General features: G+C 69.1%; 2 protein-coding genes across 9 annotated transcripts; one reads left to right on the forward strand and one right to left on the reverse strand.

Annotated features, from left to right (window-relative positions):
* Positions 1 to 759: 759 nt before the first annotated feature.
* Znf444 (zinc finger protein 444) lies at positions 760 to 5,578 on the reverse strand. Of its 3 annotated transcripts, none has more exons than XM_090322049.1 (5): positions 5,494 to 5,578; positions 3,198 to 3,342; positions 2,784 to 3,121; positions 1,982 to 2,087; positions 760 to 1,409 (listed from the first exon to the last, which is right to left on the reverse strand). In XM_090322049.1, exons 3-5 carry the CDS (start codon positions 3,093 to 3,095, stop codon positions 835 to 837), a joined length of 993 nt encoding a protein of 330 aa, XP_090178175.1. In that variant the 5' UTR covers positions 3,096 to 3,121; positions 3,198 to 3,342; positions 5,494 to 5,578; the 3' UTR covers positions 760 to 834. The 3 variants fall into 3 exon arrangements, with proteins under 3 accessions (XP_090178175.1, XP_090178176.1, XP_090178174.1); XM_090322050.1 differs by lacking the exon at positions 5,494 to 5,578 and adding an exon at positions 4,244 to 4,672; XM_090322048.1 differs by lacking the exon at positions 3,198 to 3,342.
* Positions 5,579 to 7,684: 2,106 nt separating this feature from the next.
* Positions 7,685 to 14,156, forward strand: Znf787 (zinc finger protein 787). Of its 6 annotated transcripts, none has more exons than XM_090322047.1 (3): positions 7,685 to 7,850; positions 12,677 to 12,767; positions 13,011 to 14,156. In XM_090322047.1, the coding sequence occupies exons 2-3, from the start codon at positions 12,689 to 12,691 to the stop codon at positions 14,096 to 14,098; spliced, it is 1,167 nt and encodes a 388-aa protein (XP_090178173.1). In that variant the 5' UTR covers positions 7,685 to 7,850; positions 12,677 to 12,688; the 3' UTR covers positions 14,099 to 14,156. The 6 variants fall into 6 exon arrangements, with proteins under 6 accessions (XP_090178173.1, XP_090178171.1, XP_090178172.1 ...); XM_090322045.1 differs by having other exon boundaries at positions 7,794 to 7,850; positions 12,680 to 12,767; XM_090322046.1 differs by lacking the exon at positions 7,685 to 7,850 and adding an exon at positions 8,167 to 8,465.
* The last annotated feature ends 2,146 nt before the right edge of the window (positions 14,157 to 16,302 follow it).

The following is a 16,302-nucleotide window of genomic DNA, read 5'->3' on the forward strand; positions in this document are numbered from 1 at the left end:
GCACTGCGCAGGGCCCCGGAGGGAGCCCGGCTCACAGCCGTAATGCTGCTCAGGACACTGAGACGCGAGGACGCCGGCTCAAAGCGGCCCGCGCAGGAAAGGCCATGGCTTTGGGGTGTCGTCCTTCGCCGGTCCTGGGCTTGCTCAGGGCCGGAGCTCTACCACTCGAGCCTCAGCACCCCTGCTGGCGCTCCCGCGCCTAACTCTTATCTCCACCCGATCACCAGCCAGCGGGAGGAGGCGCAGCGGCTGGGGAGGCCGGGCGCTGGCCTTGGGCACAAGGAGGCGTAGGGACAGCGCCCCGGGCCCGGCTGCAGGCTGAGCACCTGGGACGGCGCGTGACCGCGGAAGGGGACGCGGCGCCCGCATCAGCCCCCGCCCACCCCACCCTGCGCGTCCCCGCGCCCCTGCCGCGTGGTCTTCGCCACCGTGCACGCGCGCAACGGGCACGCATGCGCACAGCCAAGCACGCGCCCCTGGGCACGCATGCGCACACGGAGGCAGGCGCTCTGCAGCCGAGGGGGGAAGGGGGATGGCAATGCGCTCCTGCCCGGCGCGACCCGTGCTGGGAGGCCGGTCCAGGTCCCCCGGGCCCTGCCGGACCGGCGGTCAGAGGCGGCAGCCCTGGCGCATCCAGGCACCCAGGCCTCCAGTCGCAGCAGGCACGCGGCAGCCGGAGCCCCCGGTGAGTGTGAGCGCGGCCCTCCCCGGCCTCCCCACGGGCCCGGAACAACCACCACCGACGCCGCTGCGCTCGTATGGCAGCCCCTTTATTCTGCGGGATGCTGGTGACCGGCCTGGCCCGGCGGAGCCCACGGCGAGGCGGGCACCGGGCTACCCCAGCGGCCAGGGCGGGAAGGCGCCGCCGCCGCCGCCGCCCTCGGGGCCCGGCGCCGAGGCGCCCTGCGCGCCCGCCGCGGCCCGGCCGTGGATGCGCTGGTGGCGCAGCACGTGCTCGCGGCGCCCGAAGCCCTTGCCGCACTCCCAGCAGGCGAAGGGCCGCGCGCCCGAGTGCGTCTTGCGGTGCCGCACGAGGTGCTCCCGCCAGTAGAAGGTCTTTCCGCACTCGCAGCAGGCGTGCGGCTTCTCGCGCGCGGGCAGCGGGCGCAGCGCGGGCCCCGGCCCGCCGGGGTGCGTGCCGCGGTGGCGCCGCAGGTGCTCCTTGCGCCGGAAGGCCTTCCCGCACTCGGGGCACGCGTGCGGCTTCTCGGCCGAGTGGCTCTGCCGGTGGCGCAGCAGGTGCGCCGGCTTCAGGGGCGCCTTCCCGCACTCGGGGCACGCCACGAGGCCTGGGGCCAGGAAGGCGGGCAGGCCGGGCGCCAGTGGGGCCGGCGGGGGGCTGCCCGGCTCCTGCTTGTAGGGGCGCGCGGCCCGGGCCTCGCCGGGGGCGGGGGGCTCCGCCGCGGGTCCTGAAAGAGAGAGAGCGAGGGAGAGGGGGAGAGGGGGAGAGAGAGAGAGAGAGAGAGAGAGAGAGAGAGAGAGAGAGAGAGAGGGTGTCACGGGGTGGGGGACAGGAGGCGCATGTGCGCACCTGGCCGCGCGGGGCGGCACCGTGGCACCTGGGCGAGGCCACGGTGGGAAGGTGGCCGGGGGGAGCTGGGCCGCAGCCCCCACACCCAGCGCCAGCCAGCCCAGGAGGGGCCTCCTGGGAGGCCGGGGCAGTGCTGTGGGCGGCCAGACCCAGAGACAGGGTGGTCACAGGCTGCTGGACCCTGCCCCGGCCCCGCCCCTGCCCTGCCAGCTTGTGCCAAGTCTTGCCAGACATGGTGGCGCGTGTCTGCGATCCCATCACTGAGGGAAGGAAGCTCAGGGCCAGCCCGCGGTTCAGGCAGAGTCCCTGCCTCCAAGGACCACAGGAGGAAAGGGCGGCCCTGGGGATTTGGCAGCCTGGAAGGGGCACATGTTACCCATCCACAGCCAGTATTCCCAGGGCAGGGGTGCAGTTGGTGCTGGCCTGGAGGCACAGGGGCCAGCTGCTCACCTGGGGCTACCACCTCACTGTCTTCCTTCGCTGTGACCCCGGAGCCTTCCGCCAGCTCCCGGGGGACCTTCCCTGCTGATGACTGGTCTGGGGAGGTCGCTGGGCCCTGCGGTGACAAACACATGGTTCAAGTTTAGAAACTGCAGCGCCCTCCCGACCCTCAGACCACCTGCTGTGCTCCATAGGAAGCAGGCTCTCTGCGAGGGAGCACACAGGACCCACAGAGAGGCCAGGGCCCCTGCCGCCAGAGGCCGGTCCTGAACACTCCTGGGGACGCGGTAGTCACTGCTCACCTGGCACAGCGCTGACTGCAAGGGCCTCACTGGTGACCACCACAGCAGGGAGTGTCCGGGGCCCCAGGTCCAAACGGACCCGCTCACTTGACCCTTTCAGATGCTCACAAGAACGTGGCACCAGGAAGTTCCCTTAACCCTCCGGTCAGCCGGAGGAACTTGGTACTGCGGGCCTTGTAGGTCCAGCTCTACTTGAGGCAGCCACAGGAGGAGGGCTGTGCCGAGGGCCAGTGAGTTTCACAAATCGGGGGGATCTGCACACCGATTCTTTTTTTCCCATTGTGTGGCCTGGGCACTGTCCGAGCGTCTCTGGCTCAAGCTTGGTGCCCTCCCGCTTGACCCACAGTGCCACTCCCAGCTCTTTCTGAGGACTGGAACCCAGGGCTTCATGCATGCCAGGCAAGCACTCTGCCACCAGGCCACGCCCTTAGATTTCTCCCTGCCAGGAGGTTACCACCTCTACTCAGCTAAGCCAGTAGACCCTGGGCACCCAGGGGCGAGCGGCTCACCCAGAGCTCCTCCAGCAGGGCCACAGCCTCCTCACCGCTCTGGGGCTGCCGGCTGCACACCCAGGCCTGGGTGTCGGCGGGCAGAGCGCTCAGGAACTGCTCCAGCACCAGCAGCTCCAGCATTTGCTCCTTCGTGTGCACCTCCGGCCGCAGCCACTCCCGGCACAGAGCTCGGAGCAGGCCCAGCGCCTCACGCAGCCCAGGGGCATCTCCCAGGTGGAAGTGGCGGAAGCGGTGCCAGGGTGAGTCTGGCGTGAGGGCCTCGGCGTTGCCGCCCTCCTGCTTCACCAGCTGTGGGGCCAGGGCCTCCATGTGGCCGTCAGGGTTGTCGGCAGTGCCTGCAGGAGGGACGACAGTGAGGTGGGGCCGATGTGTGGCTCTGCCGGGGCCAGCAGCCTCAAGGTTTGCCCCCACCTCAGCTGTGCCACCTGGCGGAAGCGCCAGTGGCCCCGGCCATCAAGAAGACACAGTGCTGGGGCCACAGCTTCAGTGGTGGCTCACGCCTGTCATCCTAGCTACTCAGGAGGCTGAGATCTGAGGATCCAAGTTCAAAGCCAGCCTGGGGAAGGAAAGACCATGAGACTCTCACCTCCAGCAAACTACCCAAACAAGCCAGAAGTGGTGCTATGGCTCAAGTGGTGGAATACTAGTCTTGAGCCTAACAAGTTCAGAGATAGTGCCAGGACTGAAAAAAAAAAGCCAAGCACCGGCTCACTGGTCATCCTAGCTACTTAGGAGGCGGAAATCTGAGGGTGGAGGTTCAAAGCCAGCCCAGATACAAAAGACCTTGGACTCTTATCTCCAATTAGCCTGGGGTGGGGTGGGTGGGGTGGGGGGCCCTCCGCCTGGGAGTTCTGCAGGGTCCGAACGGCCATGGCGGTGTCACCAGGCGGGACTCCGCTCTCGTGAGGTCTGTGGTTGGCACTGGTTTGGCACTCTGCCCCGTCCCGAGCACTGCCCTCCACACCCGTCCTCAGGCTCCTTTGCTCTGTGAGGACTGTGGAGCGAAGTGCTCACTCACTGTGCCAGCCAGGAAGCGGCATCCGCTGGCACTGGCCTATCTACCCCACCTCCCCAGCCCCCTCCCGTTTTACCCTCTGATGGAGGATTAGTGCTCCCCCCGCCATGCAGCTTTGGAGCCTGGGTGAAATGACCCCTGGCACGGGCTCCCCAGCCACCCACCCTAACTCAGTAGCCATGTGTGTCCTGGGACTGGAGCAAAGGGCCTGGACACTGCACTGTAGCTTCTTCTCTCAAGGCTGGCGCTCTTATCACTTGAGCCACAGCTCCACTTGGAACTTGTGGGTAGTTATGGAGCTAAGTCTCACAGAGTTCCCTGCCCAGGCCAGCTGGGAAGTGCCACCCTCAGGCTTCAGCCTCCTCAGGAGCGAGGACGCCTGGCACACCATCCTCACTACATCTTCATTTAGCATCTCACAAGACGTGGGTACTGACAATACCGTGTGCCACCTTTCCACGAGGGAAACACGCCTCCGTGAGGGCAAGCCCGGGATTCGGGTGGCGCTGGGGAAATTTACGGGGCAAATCACAGGAGGCTGGTGTCCGCGACCCATTTTGCAGGAAGAGAAACAGTCATTGCTGCTAAGTCCTTAGAGTAGACCTGACCAGGACACATCCCAGGAGCACACATCAGGCGCGGGAGAGCTATGACCCTGCTGTCCATCCCAGGAGGTGCCCCCCAGACCGCACGCTCAGGAGTGCCAAGGCATCCAGATCTGAGAGCTCAACCACACTGCATCGGGGCAATGTAGCCTTACATGCCAAGCCTCAGACCTCCTCTCTGCACCTGCAGGCCAACACGGCTGGGGAACCAGGTGGTGGCAGCCTCCTCCCACCCCCCAGCAAGCACAGAAAACTGGTCTGGCACTCTGCCCTGTCCCGAGCACTGCCCACTGGCACTGGCCTATGACTTCCACCTCTCCAGCCCGTCTCCTTTCACCAGTTCTACCCCTGCTTCTTCAGGACAAAAACAAGGCTGAGAAAAAGGCTGGGGCCCAGCGCCCGGCAAGAGGTAAGAGCCCGGCAAGAGGTAAGCGCCCAGGTAGTCACTGTCAGTGGCGTGGGAGCAGGAGAAGCCGTCCTCAGACCCGCCTGCCCACCATCGGGACAGGAGGGCTCAAGAGTCCATGTCCAAGGGTGAGGCGCTGTTCCCACAGCGTCTGCATCTGCAAGTGCAACTGTCCTTCCCCAGTGGGGGACGCCCCTCCCCGCCCCGCTAGGCCCCTCCCCCGCCCTGCTAGGCCCCGCCCCGGCTCCTCCCCTGACCGCTAGGCCCCGCCCCCGCCCTGCTAGGCCCCGCCCCGGCTCCTCCCCTGACCGCTTGGCCCCTCCCTGGCCCTGCTTCCCCCTCCCCTGCACGGCTTGGCCCCGCCCCTGCCCTGTTGCCCCCTCCCCTGCCCTGCTTTCCCCCCCACCCCGGCCCCGCTTGGCCCCTCCCCTGCCCCGCTTGCCTCCTCCCCTGCCCCAAGGCCCCCTCCCCTGCCTCGCTAGCCCCCTCCCCCGCTCCGCTTGCCCCCTCCCCCGCGCTCCCTCCCGATCCGCTGCGCACCTCCAGGGCCCGACCCCACCCGGGCACTTCGGCTCCCCCGCAGACCTCGAACCCGGAGGCTCCCCGGCCTTTCTCACCGCCCTCGCTGTCCCCCTGCCTCCCCGACTGCCGCCCGGACCCCCTCAGCGCCCGCCGGCTTACCTCACTCTCCAGGGCGAGGCCCCCCAGCCCCTCAGCTTCCCGCACATGCGCAGGAAGCTCGCCGCGACTCCATGCCCCGGCAGGCTTTGCGCCCGGCTCGCCCGTTCCCCTCCCCCACCCTCGCCCCCCCCCGCCGCGGGCTCTGCCCAGCCAGTCCCTGCGCTCAGCCCGTCTGGAGCGACGTTTTCAGGGAGGCCTTCGGCCAGGGCGCCTCTCATTGGCTCCAGCGCTGGAACTACGTTTCCCCAGAGCCTCCGAGGCGCGGCCCACGCCGCCCTCGGCCTCCGCAGGCGCCCGCGGAGCGAGGCGGCACCGGACTACGACTCCCAGAATGCACCGGGGAGACTTCCGAGCATGCGCAGAAATACCGGCGGGGGTCGGCGTGATGGCGGCGTTGTTGTGGAAACCGTGGAGGTCCGCGCCGCGTCCCGGAGGCGCTGGCCGGAGGAAGAGGCGACCACGCTCCCCGCTCCGGCCGATGTGAGCTAGGACGGAGAGCGGTGGTCGCAGAGCCGGCTTGGGGAGCCTGCACCGGTGCCCGCCGCTCTGCCCGTCTCCCCTCCTGTGGGCCGCGGGCCGGAACGCGTCACCGTCTCCTCACCTGGCGGAGCCCTTGGGGATCGCGTGTCTCCTGTCTCCTTCCCAGACGGCCTGCCCCACCGTCAGTAAGCTGGCCCGCCACGGCGCCCCGTCCACGCCCGGACCCCGGGCAGGGGAGCGCACGGAGGCCCCGTCCACGCCCCGACCCCGGGCAGAGGAGCGCACGGGGGCCCCGTCCACGCCCCGACCCCGGGCAGGGGAGCGCACGGAGGCCCCGACCCCGGGCAGGGGAGCGCACGGAGGCCCCGTCCACGCCCCGACCCCGGGCAGGGGAGCGCACGGAGGCCCCGTCCACGCCCCGACCCCGGGCAGGGGAGCGCACGGAGGCCCCGTCCACGCCCCGACCCCGGGCAGGGGAGCGCACGGAGGCCCCGTCCACGCCCCGACCCCGGGCAGGGGAGCGCACGGAGGCCCCGTCCACGCCCCGACCCCGGGCAGGGGAGCGCACGGAGGCCCCGTCCACGCCCCGACCCCGGGCAGGGGAGCGCACGGAGGCCCCGTCCACGCCCCGACCCCGGGCAGGGGAGCGCACGGAGGCCCCGACCCCGGGCAGGGGAGCGCACGGAGGCCCCGTCCACGCCCGGACCCCGGGCAGAGGAGCGCACGGAGGCCCCGTCCACGCCCCGACCCCGGGCAGGGGAGCGCACGGAGGCCCCGTCCACGCCCGGTCCCCGGGCAGGGGAGCGCACGGAGGCCCCGACCCCGGGCAGGGGAGCGCACGGAGGCCCCGTCCACGCCCGGACCCCGGGCAGAGGAGCGCACGGAGGCCCCGTCCACGCCCCGACCCCGGGCAGGGGAGCGCACGGAGGCCCCGACCCCGGGCAGGGGAGCGCACGGAGGCCCCGTCCACGGCCTGACCGTGATGTCCTCGCTAGGACTCTCCGGACAGCCCAAGGCAAGCGCCCGCCTGCCCGCCCGGAAACCAGCTCTTCTAGCCTGCCCTCCCCTTCTCCCGCTAAGGCCTCCCTAAGTGAGTAGGGCAGGAGCGGGCAGGAAGAAGGCGGCCGTCCCGAAGTCCAGGCCCGCGGGTGAGGCTTTCTTTGGCAGTAAATGTAGCTCACACCCTCCGAGAGCGCGGGCCTTTTGTAGCAATGCTATAATTATTACTCAAAATAATAATTAACGTTTTCTGTTGGTGTGGTGCTTTGAAGCCATGAGATCCTCTGGGGCGGAAGGGTTTGGTTCGTCCCTGGTTCTGCAGTCCTGGGCGCCCTAAGGCTCGGGTTTTGCTAATTGGAAGAGTGGAGGAGCTCCCCCAGCCCTCGCGTAGCGGACTCGGTGTGGGGCGGCCAGTTTGATACTGATGAACAATTAAATAAAGTAATTGCTTAATGAGCGTCCCCTGCCCCCACTTCTTCCGAGGTGTATATGTAGGCTGGGAAAGCTGGAGACTGTCTGGCCTCCATTAGACCCGCCAGGGTGAAGACACCGCAGTGGAGGCAGCAGCCGGCCGCACCCCAAGGTGTCCAGGTGTACCCAAGCCAAGGAAGTGTCTCTTCCCTTCTGTGTCGGTATCCTGAGTCCTAACGGTGATGGACTCGTCTGTGACTGGATTCCAGGGCCCTGGGATCCTCTGAGTCTGAATCGCTCTCCTTGGGTCCCTGTTTTGGGGCGGGGGGGTCCCGGGTCTCAGTGTCTGCAGGGAAAGAGCCAAGGAGAAGCCGAGGGCCCTGAGCCCGCGCTTGCACACACCCTTGGCGAGGGCTGTGTCTCAAACTCCACCCGCGGTGTTCGTGCCCCTGGAGAGATGTCACTCGGTAGGCAGCTCCCGCCTCCGCGCCCCGGCGCTCGGGGGAGGCGAGGGGAGGCCGCGGGCCGCGGCGGTCAGCGCCGGGGGCGCCCCGGTGAGCCTCCGGGGCGGAGCGCCAGGCTCGAAGCCCGGAGCGCGACCCGCAGGTCCGAGCCCCGGAGGCCCGCGTCCTCGCGGCGGGGCGGGGTGGGGAGGAGCGGCGGCGGCGGCGGCGGCGGCGGCGGGGAGCGGGCGGCGGGCGGGGGCCGAGCGCGGCGCGCAGGCGCAGCGGGCCGGGCGGGGCCGCGGCACCCGGAAGCCCGCGTCTAACGGGCCGCGGGGCCCTGGGCGCCATAGAGCGGGCCGGAGGACCCGCGTCCTAGACGCGCCCGGAAGTGGCGCCCCGGGGCACCACCGAGCGGGGGGCGGCGGGGTCGCCGCTCGAGGCCGAGCGTGGCTGGGAGGGGGGGCGCTGCGGCGCGGGCGGAAGCGGCCGGGAAGGTCACTTCCGGCCTGGGCGCCCGTCCCCCTGACCCCAGGGTCTGAGTCGCCGCTGCCGCCGCCGCCGCCGCCGCCGCCAGCGTCCGCGAGGCAGGCGAGAGGAGGAGGAGGAGCGCGGCGCGGCGGGCCCGGAGCCGAGGAGGTGGGCGCGGGCGCGGGCCACGGAGGCGGACGCGCGTCGGGACGCCGGGCTTGAGACTGGGGTGGGTGGGGAGGCGGGAGGGCGAGCGCGGCCGGGCCGGCGAGTGCGCGTGCGCGCCGGGGGGGGCGTGAGCGCGCGCGCGCCGGCCGCCGGGAGCGCGCGTGCGCCGAGCGTCTGGGTCCCGTCGCGCGTGCGCGCCAGCCCCGGGGCGCGGGAGCGCGGCCGGCGCCCGGGGTCCGCGCCGTCCCGGGCCGTCCGGGGCAGACGGCCGGTGCCCCGGCGGCGGCGGCGGCGGCGGGCCGCGGCCGGAAGTGCCGCGGGGGAGGGGCCGCGCTGACTCGCGCGGCCGGAAGCGGCGGCCGGCAGCGCGGACCCGGGCCTCCGGGCCCTACGCGCCCCTCCGCGCCCCCTGCCCGCCCGCTGCTGGCCCGGGCGGCGATTGCGGGGTTCCGGCCGCCGGACCCCCATTCATTCGCCCGCGGGCGCCAGGAAGCGCGCGGGGGCCGCGCCCGGCAAGGTCAGCGCCTGGCGGGCCCCGGGGCCGCCCGCCCGCGGCCCCGCTCGGGAGCCCCCGCCCATCGCCTCGCGGGGCTCTGCCTCCACCGCACCGAGGGAGCCCGCGACGCCCGCGGCCGTCCTTGCTCAGGGCCCCCTCTCCGCGACCTTGGACGTGTCACTTCCCTTTCCCAGAGCTGGTCCCTCAAGGCCGCGAACACAGGGCCCCCTCGGCGGCCCCTGCAGCATCTGAAGCCGCAGGGCGCCCAGCAGGGGCCTGGGAGGTGGGCCAGGAAGGTGGAGCCCTCCAGGATGGGCCTTGTGGCCAGAGACCACATTCAGAGCCCACAGGGGAGGGGGCCGGTGGGGTGCACAGACAAGGCCACTGTCTGCCTCAGTGGTCCCTCCGGAATGGTCAGCTTGGGCCCCCAGATGTCTTCCAGTCCTCTTGTGTCCAGTGCTGTGCAGGGCATCAGGCCTCTCCCAGTCCTCTTGTGTCCAGTGCTGTGCAGGGCATCAGGCCTCTCCCAGTCCTCTTGTGTCCAGTGCTGTGCAGGGCATCAGGCCTCTCCCAGTCCTCTTGTGTCCAGTGCTGTGCGGGGCATCAGGCCTCTCCCAGTCCTCTTGTGTCCAGTGCTGTGCAGGGCATCAGGCCTCTCCCAGTCCTCTTGTGTCCAGTGCTGTACTGGCATCAGGCCTCTCCCAGTCCTCTTGTGCCCAGTGCCGTGCAGGGCATCAGGCCTCTCCCAGTCCTCTTGTGTCCAGTGCTGTACTGGCATCAGGCCTCTCCCAGTCCTCTTGTGTCCAGTGCTGTGTGGGGCATCAGGCCTCTCCCAGTCCTCTTGTGTCCAGTGCTGTGCAGGTCATCAGGCCTCTCCCAGTCCTCTTGTGCCCAGTGCTGTGCTGTGCGGGGCATCAGGCCTCTCCCAGTCCTCTTGTGCCCAGTGCTGTGTGGGGCATCAGGCCTCTCCCAGTCCTCTTGTGTCCAGTGCTGTGCGAGGCATCAGGCCTCTCCCAGCCCTCTTGTGCCCAGTGCTGTGCTGTGCCAGGCATCAGGCCTCTCCCAGTCCTCTTGTGCCCAGTGCTGTGCGGGGCATCAGGCCTCTCCCAGTCCTCTAGTGCCCAGTGCTGTGCTGGGCATCAGGCCTCTCCCAGTTCTCTTGTGCCCAGTGCTGTGCAGGGCATCAGGCTTCTCCCAGTCCTCTTGTGTCCAGTGCTGTACTGGCATCAGGCTTCTCCCAGTCCTCTAGTGCCCAGTGCTGTGCTGGGCATCAGGCCTCTCCCAGTCCTCTAGTGCCCAGTGCTGTGCTGGGCATCAGGCCTCAAGCTGGGAGAGACTGAGTCTGGTGATGGGTGCTAAGCACCGCTGGCGCTGAGCCTGTCCTTAGCACCCTCAGGTCTCCCAAGGGGGACCCAGGTGCCCACCCCGCTTCTTGCAGATGGGAGGGACTCTTAGGCCTTGGAACAGCCTGGGGATTGGAGCCTGGTGGATGAGTCTGAGCTGACCCTCTGCTATCCTGCCCCCATCTGCTGGCTTGTTCTCTGGGCAGGGCTGGCTCTGTGTGAACAAGCCCGCTCTGAGGGTGTCTGGTGTCATTAGGCCCCGGGGTCTCAGCTCCTCACTCACTCAGTATCCATTCTATCACAGGCTGCTGGCCCTCACTCGAGGGACCCACAGCAGTGTAGCAGGAAGGGCAGGGGAGACACCACAGGTGGTCACACTGGGTGTGCTGCCCACAGGGCCTCACTGGACAGTGAGTGGAAGCAGGGACGGCAGGCACGCTGCTGCTGCTGCTGCTGCTGCTGCTGCTCTGCTGCTGGCCCTCCTGTGGTGGCAGGCACGCTGCCCTCGTACACCCCACCCGCCAGGCTGGGCGCACGGCTGCTGGGAGCTCGCTGGCCCCGGGCCATTCCTGGTTCTCGGCCCCTTGCCCCATGGACTCGCAGCACAGCAGTGTCCTGCCTGGGTGGGCCACCTCCTGGGGCCTGGCCATGCTGGGGACCCGGCAGCGTGTCTGCTTCTGAGCTCAGGGTGGGCTGCTCCCAAGCCTGCCGTGTAAGAGCCCCTCCTGCACCAGGTCCTCTGCTGCTGCCAGCGCGTGTGGGGGCCCCTCCCCTCCCAGGCCCGGTTCACAGGAGGGCCCACCCACTCACACGGGCAATCTCCAGTCGAGCACAGGTTTGGGCTGTGCTCTCGGGTGGCTTCTGTCACATAGCCGGTCTCCCTGCCCAGAGAGGGACAGCAGTGGAGAGCGGCAGGTGACCTCTCCATGATGCCTGCTGGTGTTGTGTGGAACTCTGAGCACAGACCCGTCCTGCCCGTCTGCCCGTCTGCCTGTTGGCCAGGAGGGACCGCCCTGCCTCCAGCTCTCTCTGCCCACGTGGGGAACCGGATTGGGCTTCCATGCGTACAGAGCCCTGGGCTGCAGGCTGGCTCTGACTTGCACTTGGTTGGAAAGGAGAGTGGCTGGAGCCTGGGGGGTGTGGTGGGGCGGGCCACTTGAGCCAGGGTCTCCCTTCCTCAACAGTGGCCTCCCCGTGTCGTGTGTGTGTGTGTGTGTGTGTGTGTGTGTGTGTGCACACGTGCATGTGCACAGCCTCTTTTCTTCCCCCTCACAGGATGTGAGACGTGGGTGTCTGTGTGGTGCCTGGTGCTGGTGGCTGCTGCACACTTGGTTGGCACTCATGGCCACTGGAGGACCCAGTAGAACCTTCACCCAGTTTTAGCCAGGCTGTGTAAGCAGGGGGATGTGGAGAAGCTGAGCTAGGGCAGGGTGGGCAAGGTAGAGCCCAGACTGGGACAGTCACTGGGGCGGGCCCAGGACCTGGGAGCCGGGTGGCCAGGAGGGGTTTGTGTACACAGTAGGAAGTGGAGGAGATGGGCAGGTGACAGGGAGGCAGCAAGCGAGTCTGAGGACTCAGTTCTGTGAGTGGAGGTGAGAGCTAGGGCAGGGGCTGTGCCCAGCCCTGAGCAGTGTGGGGAGGAGGAGGAGGTTGAGACTGGCAGAGGAAGAAAGGGGGCATGATTGGCAGGTAGGCAGGCAGGCAGGCATCCAGGGGGTGTGGGTGCTAATGACAACAGTAATGATAATTTGTCTGGTCTTAATAACCTTGTCAGATCCTGGGCTAATTGGATGGCTCAGGGGCCCTGCTGGGAGGAGCTGAGGGTGGGGGGAGGTCACAGCAGTGGTAGATGTGAGGCCGGGCCCCAGGGCTCCACTCAGAAGGCGTCAAGGCCAGCCAGCCCCTTGGTTGCTTGGGTGGCTACCCAGTGCTTTATTTTCTCTCTGCATATAGGTGCAGAGTAAGTACCCGGGGTGGTCTGCAGGGCACTGAGGGGCCAACCTTCCTAAACCTTAGCCCCAAGGACTCCGTCCTGCCCTCTTCCAGCCCCGCGCCGCCACGCCGTGTCTGGCAGGTCTCAGGCCAGCTGGGGGAAGGCCTCTGCGCCCCGAGCCCTGTGGGTTGTGGCTGGTCTTTGCGGTCTTCCGCTGTGCAGTGGCGCTGTGGTTAGAACTCACCTGTGCGTGCTTGGCAGCGAGGCGCAGCGTGCAGTGTGGAGAGGGAGTGGGGGATGGCCCGGCCCGCGCGCCTCCAGTGTCCAGGCGGGAGCTGCAGAGGGACGCCGGGCAGCTGGCTGGCCGGCCGGCCGGCCCCGTGTGCTGGGGCAGCTCCGACAGGCCCAGCTGGCCTTCAAGCGGTGTCTCCCTTTCCAGCAGGGCCCAGACATGGAGCTTCGGGAGGAAGCCTGGTCTCCGGGGCCGCTGGACTCCGAGGACCAGCAGATGGCCAGCCACGAGAACCCAGGTGAGGCGGCGCTGCGCCGGCTGCCCCCGCCCGCAGCCCGGCCGGGTCGGTCCGGGCCGCGCTTTCCGCCCCACTTCCTCTCCGCACCCCGACGCGGCCCGCTGGCCTCCCCGCCTCCCACCTCTCGGCTTCCGGGGTCCCCTGCCCGCCCCCCATGTCTGCGGGGGCCGCCTCTGGGCCCGGTCTCCGCCCCGCCCGAGGCCTCCCCGGCCTGACCCCTCCCGTCTCCCGCCCCGCCTCCAGTGGACATCCTCATCATGGACGACGATGACGACGACGCGCCCAGCTGGCCCCCGACCAAGCTGCCCCCCGCCCCGTCCGCGCCCCCGGCCGGGCCCCCGCCGCGCCCGCGCCCGCCCGCGCCCTACATCTGCAACGAGTGCGGCAAGAGCTTCAGCCACTGGTCGAAGCTGACGCGGCACCAGCGCACGCACACTGGCGAGCGGCCCAACGCCTGCGGCGACTGCGGGAAGACCTTCTCGCAGAGCTCGCACCTGGTGCAGCACCGCCGCATCCACACCGGGGAGAAGCCCTACGCCTGCGCCGAGTGCGGCAAGCGCTTCAGCTGGAGCTCCAACCTCATGCAGCACCAGCGCATCCACACCGGCGAGAAGCCCTACGCCTGCCCCGACTGCGGCCGCAGCTTCACGCAGAGCAAGAGCCTGGCCAAGCACCGGCGCTCGCACAGCGGCCTCAAGCCCTTCGCCTGCCCGCGCTGCGGCCGCGGCTTCGGCCAGCCCAAGAGCCTGGCGCGGCACCTGCGGCTGCACCCGGAGCTGGCGGGGCCCGGCGTGGCGGCGCGCGTGCTGGCGGCCAGCGTGCGGCGCGCGCAGGCGCCCGAGGCGGCGGCAGAGGCGGCGGCGGCGGCGGCGGTGGCGGCGGGCGGCGAGCTCGCCCTCCCGGTGGGCGACGGCGAGGGCCTCCTAGTGGTGGGCGCGGCGGGCGGCGGCGGCGCGGCGGCGGGGGCCGCGGCGGGCGCGCGGGGTGCGGGGCCCCGGCCGCGGCGCGCGCCGGCGCCCAAGCCCTACGTGTGCGTGGAGTGCGGGAAGGGCTTCGGGCAGGGCGCGGCGCTGCTGGCGCACCAGCGCGCGCAGCACGGGGACGCGGCGCCCGGCGAGGAGCCCGCGCACATCTGCGTGGAGTGCGGCGAGGCCTTCGCGCAGGGCGCCGCGCTGCGCCGCCACAAGCGGGAGCACGCCGTGGGCGCGCCCGCCGTCTGCGGGGCCTGCGGGCGCGGCTTCTACCGGGCGGGGCCGGGGGGGCCGGGGGACGCCGAGCCCCGCGACGCGGAGCTCCGCTGCGCCCAGTGCCGCGCCGCCGAGGCCCGGTAGGGGCGGGCGCCCGGGGGGGCCGGGCCCCTCGGGCTGGGCGCCGGGGACCACGGGCGGCTCCTCGCACCCCTCTCACCCGCGGCCGCAGAGACTGCCAGCAGCGCGGCCGGCGGCGCCGCCCTGCCGGGACCCCGGGGTCGGGACAGGGGCGCCCCGCGCGGCGCGGCCCCCCCCGTGGACTTGGGGCAGAGGGCCGGGGCAATAAACCGTCCAACCGTCCGTCCGCACCGCCGCGTGGTTTGTCCGCAGGGGTCCGGGGGTCGCCTGGAGACCAAGCGCAAGGCCCGGGGCTCCGCCGAGGCGGCCCCGCTCACAGCCCGCGCCCTGCGCCCCGCACCGGGCATCCAGGTCCTGCGGGGTCCGCGTCCCCCACCCCTGCTCACAGGACCTGCGGGTCGTCTCCTCACCGGGTCCCCGGCCCGCGTTTCCACCCGTGTGGACGGTGCGTGGGCTGCCGCACCCCACTTCATCCACAGGACCGACAGGCCGGGAGAGGGGGAGCGCAGGCGAGGCTTGGCGTGCACATGCCGCCCACTCGAGTCCACATCCCCAGCCAGGCGGTCGGGCAGCCCGAGCCCCAGTCCTCGGCGGCCCCACACCTTCCTACGGGGTCCTCACCGCGGGCTGCTGGCATCACGTTGTTTCCTCTGCGTGGTGGCTTTGACTTCAGCCATTCCGAGCATCCCTGCTGTGGGGAGGAGCACCCGGGCCTGGGGTTGGGGTCTTTGCCCCGAAAGCCAAAAACAGCTGGATGCCCAGCCCAAGGGGCAGAGGAAACTACGATGGAGTCCGGGGCAGTGGCCTCCCGGTAGACAGCCCTGCTGTGGAAGCTTCCCCAGACACCTGCAGGGCTTCCGCCTGACCAACCTCGACCAAGGTCCTGTCCCCAGAACGCAGACACGCTGGGATGTGTGCTTGAATACGGAGTCGAGTGCACCCCAGCTGTCGTGTTTGTGCTTTGGGCTAAGTCCATGCTGCCCCAACCTCACCAAGGTGGGGCCGCCATTCTTGAAGCCACTGCTGGCAGGTGGGATGAGACCTGCCCTGAGGACAGGCTGCCAGGAGGGACAGTGGAAATGTTCCTCTGTCCCCAGAGAGGATCCAGAGCACGTGGGGTCCTGCCTCCTCACAGGCCCCTTGGACTGTGCCCTTTCTGGGGCATCCATGGCCAGTCCTTCCCTGCAGGCGATTGCAGCATGGTGGGGCGTGTTCTCCACGCGACGTGGAGTATGTACGGGTAAATTATCCACCATCAACAGCTTGGGAACCTGGCTGTCAGCCCGGCAGCCTCAGGAGCCAGCCTTGCCTCGGTGGCACCTGGGTCACACCTGGACTCCAGGGCTGGGAGACAAATGGGGTTGGGGGCTCACACCTGTAGCGCCAGCTGCCCCGGTAGCAGAGGTCTAGAAGGTCACAATTTGAAGCCAGCCTGGACAGAAAGTACAGGAGGCTCCCATCCCACCAGCAAAATGCCGAGCTGGAGGAGCATCCCGAGTGGGTAAGCCCCAGCCATCTGCAAGGGACCTGAGCAGGTGACAGATCCTAAGGTCAAGCCATGGTTCTGGACCAAAGGGAACGAGCGTATGTTTTACTGGCAGTATCGGGGATTGAACTCGGGGCCTGAAACTTAGGTACTTGCCCAAGATAGACACTGAATTACACCTAAGTCAAAGATTTGAGAAATATGAGTATTTTAAAAAATGCAAGGACATGATTTTTTTTTTTTTTAAAAAGAGCTTCCCCCTGCCATGGTCGGGATCCCACACGGAGCCCTGCCCTGCCAGCTCTTGGGTGGTGCTGCCTTTAAGATTAGGCTCAGGGCTGGAAGTGTGGCCTCCTGGTAGAGTGCTTGGCTACCACGCATGAAGCCCTGGGTTCCATTCCTCGGTGTCACATAGAAAAATCCAAAGTGGTGCTGTGGCTCCAATGGTGGAGTGCTAGCCTTGAGCACAGAGGCGCAGGGACAGCGCCCAGGCTGGGAGTTCAAGCCCCAGGACTGGGCTCAGTGGAAGGCTGGGCCACTGGGGGCGTTGCAGGCCCTGGCTCCTCCCCTTCCTCCCCTGGTTCTCCGGGGGCCTCCCCAAATTAGGGGATCCAAAACTGAAGCCAGACTCTACCAAGGTGCTCTTTGCCCTCCAGGAAGGGGTCACCAAGCGGCTGGCTTCAGCCAAGTATGTCAACTGACACTCAACATTGAGTGCTGC

Source organism: Megascapheus bottae, chromosome 31 (assembly GCF_031878675.1).
Source record: "Megascapheus bottae isolate mThoBot1 chromosome 31, mThoBot2.hap1, whole genome shotgun sequence".
Lineage (NCBI taxonomy): Eukaryota > Metazoa > Chordata > Mammalia > Rodentia > Geomyidae > Megascapheus > Megascapheus bottae.